At 48.1% G+C, this 6,967-nt stretch overlaps 1 protein-coding gene across 2 annotated transcripts in view; it reads right to left on the reverse strand.

Annotated features, from left to right (window-relative positions):
* Positions 1-137: 137 nt before the first annotated feature.
* kdm2ba (lysine (K)-specific demethylase 2Ba) overlaps positions 138-6,967 on the reverse strand; it is an 8,444-nt gene continuing 1,614 nt past the window's right edge. The window contains exons 3-11 of one of the 2 annotated variants that reach the window (XM_072682595.1): positions 6,800-6,886; positions 6,030-6,323; positions 5,543-5,883; positions 5,107-5,331; positions 4,120-4,437; positions 3,682-3,845; positions 3,391-3,552; positions 2,870-3,088; positions 138-2,372 (exon numbers count right to left, since the gene is read on the reverse strand). In XM_072682595.1, the coding sequence (XP_072538696.1) occupies positions 2,191-2,372; positions 2,870-3,088; positions 3,391-3,552; positions 3,682-3,845; positions 4,120-4,437; positions 5,107-5,331; positions 5,543-5,883; positions 6,030-6,323; positions 6,800-6,886 (1,992 nt within the window). In that variant the 3' untranslated portion in view covers positions 138-2,190. Of the gene's footprint in view, positions 2,373-2,869; positions 3,089-3,390; positions 3,553-3,681; positions 3,846-4,119; positions 4,438-5,106; positions 5,332-5,542; positions 5,884-6,029; positions 6,332-6,798; positions 6,887-6,967 lie in introns of both variants that reach the window. The other variant, XM_072682594.1, reaches the window with a different exon arrangement.

Here is a 6,967-nt window from a genome sequence, read left to right on the forward strand (position 1 = left end):
GGAGAGATTACTGAACACCTCCACTTGGTTTGAGGACAAGCAGTTAGCATCATGCTAATGAGGCAATGCTAACTCTGGAGTTAGCTATGAGGCTAAGCTAAGCTAAGGTTCCTTTCTTCACAATCAAAGAATTATGCTTTCAGAAAATCACAGGAGTTTCTTCCTTTTTTATTACGTACAAATATAAATAACCAAATTTACATGAATGTGTTTCCGGTGGCAGATGAGGCCTTTAAAGTGTTACAGTATGTGTGTGTTTACAGGACGGTGAGTTCAGATCATGTGGCACTGTTTCTTCATCATCATCATCATCTGAGACAAACTCCTGTAACGGCCATCGCTTACATGAATTACTCACGGGTGACGTACATGAAGAGGCCTACTGTAGCTAGCCCGTGCTACCGAGATTCAGCCATGTCTTAAAGGCTAACGGTACGTCCTGTATGCTTAGCTGTTTAAACAACAACAACAACAATAGTTTGATCAAAAATCTGTCTTATAAATGCACCACAGCACATTTAGTCAAGCTGTGTTTGGTGTCTGAGGTATGAGCTAAACTAGCTGAGTAAGGCTGTTAGCATCAGGCTAATGTGTTTCAGCAGTGCTAATGTACTTCTACACACAGTTTGATGGTTGAGCTGGTTTAGCAAACTAGTCAACCAGCGTAACCAGGTTGGCAATCGGCTTGATTAAGTTGGTAGACCAGCTGGTCCATTAAACTCAGATGAAACCATACGCTGGTCTGGAGCTGACCAGTAAAGGCTTCATTTTCACCAGGATGACCTGCTTTTTAACCTCCATCACCAAAGACCAGCTGGGCTGTTCGCTCCAGTTAAGAGTGGCAGTACGAGGACGAGGTGGTGATCTACCAACATCCTGACCTCACTATCACTTTTGCTGAATGCAATCAAATCCTCACAGCAATGCTCCTCCTCCAGACTCTAGTAGGTCTTCTTCTCTGGACAGTAGGGACAGTTACTCCAACAGAAGCAGGATCAGCTCTGTAATACCCTTGACTTCAGAAGAAACAGTGAATGAGCAGGTGTCCCAATACTTTTTGTCAAGTACTGTGATGCAGATCATGAAGATGTCTGCAAATATCATTATCACCTGAACACTGTTATAAATGAAGGTGCTACTAAGGGTTTCTTTGAGTGATGCCATAGAAGAAGCATTTTTGTACAAACCCGTGGAGATGAACCTCTAGAAGAGATCTTCTACAGCAGCATCACAAAGAACCCTGTGTAGCACCTTTATTCATTTTTGAAGCCAAAAACAAACTTCAGACACCAGAAGGGACTTCACAGAGCAGCGGCATTCGTGGGTACTTTTGTTTTATGTTTTCCTAGGCCCAAACATCACTCTGAATAACTAGTGCAGCAACAGAATGAGGTGCTCTGTTTCAGGTCCAGGGGCGAGGATTCCTCCTCACTTACTGTCAAGTCGGTCTTCAGACCTTCAGGGTGAATGCACAGCCGTGCGCTCGGCTCAGGGACAGACTGGGAGTGGGATGGAAATTAAGTGAAAATGAATAAAAATAGAAAGTTGACCAGAATGACTCGTCCAACACTGAGCACACAGAAACACATTCAGACAAATATATTTAAAAATTCAATTATATAAAAAAATCCCACCAAACAATAGATTCATCAGGACTGAACAGAAATTACACACAGCTGTCGAGGAGCTACATCATCTGTACACAACCAGCTTCAAAGCTTTCTTTCTTTTTTTTTTTTTAATAGCAACACAATAATAATAATAATAATAATAATAATTATAATAATAATAATAATGTGCTTTTGCTTGGTGTTGGAGTGTGTGTGTGGGGGTGTGTGTGTGTGTGTGTGTGTGTGTGTGTGTGTGTGTGTATATATGTGCCAGTAACCACTTCTTCTCTTTTTAAACACGTCCCATACTGTATCGTACAGCCGCACCTTTGAAAGCATCCAAACACAGCATTTCATCTGACATTCAGTACTCTTATTGGCTGGTTAGTGTCCGTCCAGGTCAGCTCAGCTCGTCCAATCAGAACAGAGGAAATCATGGTGGGAAAAACAAAGAAATTATCCACAGATCCGTTCGAGTGCTCCAGTTAATCCAGTCCAGCTCCTTTCTCCCTCTCTCTCACCTCGCACACCTCATTATTCTGTGAGAGTGTGTGCGCGCGCTAGTGTGTGTGTGTTGGGGTTAGCAGAGTTTCTGCAGCAGTTTGTCGTCCCTCAGACCGAACGAGACGCTGACGGACATCTCGGCGATGAAGCGCTCGCAGGCCTGTCGGCTCACCTGCTTACAGAAGCGCAGGTCGATCCTGCAGATGCTCCCGCAGCGCTTAAAGTAGCTGAGAGACTGATCCGTCACCCGGTTACACACTGCAGGAGAGAGAGAGAGAGAGAGAGAGAGAGAGAGAGAGATACACACTTAACACACAGGCTGTGGGATACAGGGGGTTAATTGGGGCTAATAACCCTTCAGACTCTCTGAAAGCCTCAAAAAATCAATTCACTGGGGTTCCAGAGAATAAACGTGGGACGTGTTTACCTATTTACTGACCATGAGGGGGCACTCAACACACAATCTGTTGGATACAGATACAGTTGGAAAATGTAATTCCCTTGACCTCATGGTCAGCTGTACACATGCATTTCTGGACAGTGTGAGAGCTCCAGAAGCTTGATCTGAAGGTGGAGCAGCATGTGGGCGGAGGTGGTAGAGTAATACTACAGGATTATACACTAATATGACTCTATGGGTTCTGCAGCGTTACACAGCAGTTCTGGAGAGAGGTTCTCCTCCTGCAGCTCCACCACCAAACCTCCATAGTGCAGCAGCAGCAGCAGCGCTCCGACCCCTGTGTGTGTTTATATACCTGATAAGTTGATGTCAGTTAGCGAGTCACGGGTTGTTGTTCCTGCTGCGGTCAGCAGGTTGACGGACTGGTCGTTGATGTGGTTGCAGTAGCTGAGGTCCAGCCGGGCCAGCAGGGGCATGTTCTTAATGATGAGCCGCAAAGAGCTGTCCGTGACGTCCAGACCGGCCAGGCGCAGGTCCAGAACGTTCCGCAGCTTACTGCGCGTGTCCATCTGACCTGTGGAACCAGAGTGCACTAATTACTCCAACATTCTGCAGTCCAACACGGAAACTAGCCAAACTTGGCCACGCCCACTCTAACTACAGCAGCGCAGCCACGCCCACTCTTTACGCTTCTCACACTGAAGTGAAGGAGATTTGTTGGGACAGATAGTCCGTAGCTTTGTGAATGAGGCACAATGCAGAGCAGCCAATCATAACAAAGCTCATTTGCATACAATAATAGAAGCTGTGTTTAACTGTTAGAGAAGGAGAGAGTAAAGATGAAAGATACAGGTGTGTGAACGTGAGTGTGTGTACCTGGTCTGTTGTCTGTAGGGGGTGACAGCAGGTCCCTCATTTGTGGGTCTTTAAGGCCCTCAACCCACTGCAGGTCAAGCGTGCGGAGCAGGGGGCAGGAGGAGGTACACAGAGCCGAGACCGCCGCCCACGAACAGCCAGACAGGAGCAGCACCCGCAAACCTGCTCGGACAGCGAGCGTAAAGGTAAAAGATGACCGTCAGGATATTTATTATCATCATTTTTACAATAAAAAAGCGTCCCAAAACTTTTGAACACATGTAAACCCACACTGACCCACTCTGTACTGACCAGGCAGCCTGTTGATGAGCCAACTGAGCTGCTTTTTGGAGATGTTGGTCCAGCTGAGGTCCAGTGTGATCGGCTGTCTCCGGATTATTCCGCTCAGCATCAGTGGAGTGATCGATTTACAGCGGCTCAGATCAATTTTAGTCCACAGACGCTTATCACAGCACCTACACACACACACACACATTAAAAACATGTGGTAATTATAATTCTAATAAGATAAACGAGACATCATGAACTTAAAACGAGGTGATACAAAGATCAAGCTTCTGTTATATGTTAGCTACATTAGCTTTGTAGCTGTATTGCTAATTGGTGGGCTATAAAGCTTCTGTCGTTTGTTAGCTACATTAGCAGCACAGCTCCAGAGCTAACACTAAAGAAGGCGTCTGATCGGCGTGGTTTGAGGACGTTTAGGGGAAGGCGTGGTTTGACCCTCACCAGCGGTTCCAGGTCCTGCAGACCCTCATACACACACACAGCTCGCGGTGGCTCAGGTGGCTGAAGATGGCCAACCAGGCTTCTCTCTGAGCCACGTGGCTCCGTCCATCAGCAAGAGGCAGCCTATCAGGCGGAGGGCAGATGGGTGGTGGACGGATGACGTGGCGCTCCATCTGCACGCATTTGGGTGGGGATCTGGTGGGTGGCGGCCGCAGGACGGGGGCGCTGCGGTTAAAGCCGAGCGGAGTGATCTGAGAAGGGTAGAAGTGGCGAAGCTCCCAGGCCGTCCCGTTCATCTCCCGCGCTCGCAGGTTAGACCTGCACACAATTACATTCAACAGTATTATAGTACAATTACTACACCCATACTACACAATGTCAGAAAATTCTCATTTTTCATTAAAAAATAAAATCTTAATTCTATAATAAACTGAAGCAAATTTGAGTATTTTGGCACAATTCTAAATTTATATTTCGATTTTTATGTTAGGAAACAGCCTGGATACGCCTTCCAATTAATGTACATTAATGTTACATTTACAGCATTTAGCTGATGCTCTTCTCCAGAGAGACTTACAAGGTTACTCGTATTACAGCGTTGGGTCAGTGTAGTGTTAGGAGTCTTGCCCAAGGACTCTTATTGGTGTAGCGCAGCATAGTCACCCAGACCGGGAATTGAACCCCAGTCTCCCACATGGTGTGGCAGCTCCCTGGCAGGTAGTGGTGTTATCTGTTGCGCCACACCAACTATTAATTAATATCAATAAAGTATAAATAAGTAAATATCATAAGCGCATGTCTGAAGTGAGAGGTCAAAGAAAGGACAGCTCCCGATATTACTCAGGATCTTGAAATAAAAGAGTTTTAATAAAATAGTTTTTAATAAAAAGATTTTTTTTCATCCAGGGCTAAGATATAAGCCCGAGATCACAGAGCACTGAGGTGTTTCCACTCCACTAACGATGAACAAATATCATGCATTTGTACCGCAGGTGTGTCCGCTCTCCGCCGACGTCGCCCCCTATAGTCCCATTTCGGAAGTTTCTCTTGGGCTCCTCGTTCTCGCTGTCCTCCGGCTCGCTCTTGAGCGGCTGCTGGTTCTCGTTGGTGAGGGAATGTTCTGTCCGGCGGATTTCTAGGTTCAGCTGCTTGCTGAGTTCGGCGCTGAGCTGCTGGCTCTGCGGCCTGCGGCGGGTCTTCCTCGCCCGGGCCCTGCGAGGAGAGGGGCAGAAGTTCAAACAGACTGAAGATAGAGAGCCCTGATGAGAACACAGCTGGTTTAGGACACTGTGACTCTGTTTGGACCGATCTAAGCCCGTTTGCACCTTTATTAGGAACATTTGTGGTGATCGGATCACAATCGGATCCCACATTCTGAGGAGATCAGAGGTGATCAGACCATCTACCCATCACTCAGCCGTACCTGGGTGCTCTCTCCTGGGTCTCGCTGCCCTCACTGCTGGGTCCGGCTCTGGGAGAGCTGCAGCGGGACGCGTCGCTCTCCACCGACGCCGAGAGGCTCTTCAGCGTAGGGCTTCGCTCCCGAGCCCGTCGGACTCCTCCCTCTTCATCTTCCTCCTCATCCTCATGCTCCTGCTCCTCCTGCTGCTTCCTCCCCGAGCCCAACTCCTTCTTAACGGCAGGCCGAGGTGGTTTACTCTCCTCCTCCCGCTCTTCCTCCTGCTCAGATGCCTCCTCTTCCTCAGTCTTCATCTGAGCAATTTTAGGAGCTAACAGATCTTCCGTCTTCCACGGTTTCTTCAGCTGAACAGAGAGATACAGCAGACTGTCAATCACAGCGTACAAGTGAGTGGTTTCCAGTAAAGAGGTGTTTCTGATAAAGTGGCCAGTGAGTGGAAACAGTGGTGTGTTTCTGATAAAGTGGCCAGTGAGTGGACACCTGGAATTACCTTCTTTTTAGCACTGGCTTCTTCCTCCTCTTCGTCATCATCGAAGAGTTTCTTCTTCTTCCTGAGGAAGTTGGGTATGTCCGGCCGAGGCCTGGGCAGCTCTCTGGGGGTCAGCAGTGGGGGCAGGCGGGTGGGCAGGTCATCACCCGTCAGTCTGGGGGTCTCGTCTCTCTCACTTTTCCTCCGGGCTGCAGCGGGGTCCGCCTCCTCCCGGGGGTCCCGGCTGGCCTTCTGCTCCCTTAGTAAGGACCCCGGCAGGTTGGAAGCGTACTTAAAGCCTGGGCCACGTTTTTGCTTACAGGCCAAGAGGACGGCAAGAACAACAAGACCACTTTATACCTTATGCATATCAGTCAGCATTCATCAGCATCAACTAAAATGCAGGTTATGCTTGAAAAACATTAAGACTACCCCCAGATAAAGGTAGAAGTGTTGTTGGGGAGAGAGCAGCGCTGCATGTGAGGTAAGTGAGAACCAACTGTTCACAGTCAACGTGCTGGAGTGCAGACCTGAGACCCCCACTGCTCCACAGCTCCTCAATGCTGGGGGGCTTTATACCCCTCTAGCCCACGCCAGTCATGTTTACTATCTGCTCTAGGGCGTCCTATTCTATTGGCAGTACTTCTTCTCTACAGGGACTAGACAAGCTGTGTGTGCATTTGCACATCTGTGTCAGCAATGGGTGCAGCTTACAGTAGCTGAATGCATTCATTAGAAGGACCTGTCTGTCTGTCTGTCTGTCTGTCTGTAAACGTTCCTGTGATACTCACTTTCCCTGTCTTGCCAGCGTAGTTGCACTTGGGGCACTCCCAGCAGTTTGGTAGCTCATCATTAACGACCCCCGCCGCGTCCTTTACCTGCGTGAGAGAGAGACAGAGAGAGAGAGACAGAGAGACAGAGAGAGAGAGACAGAGAGAGAGAGACAGAGAGAGAGAGAC

Source organism: Salminus brasiliensis, chromosome 6 (genome assembly GCF_030463535.1).
Source record: "Salminus brasiliensis chromosome 6, fSalBra1.hap2, whole genome shotgun sequence".
NCBI classification, from domain to species: domain Eukaryota; kingdom Metazoa; phylum Chordata; class Actinopteri; order Characiformes; family Bryconidae; genus Salminus; species Salminus brasiliensis.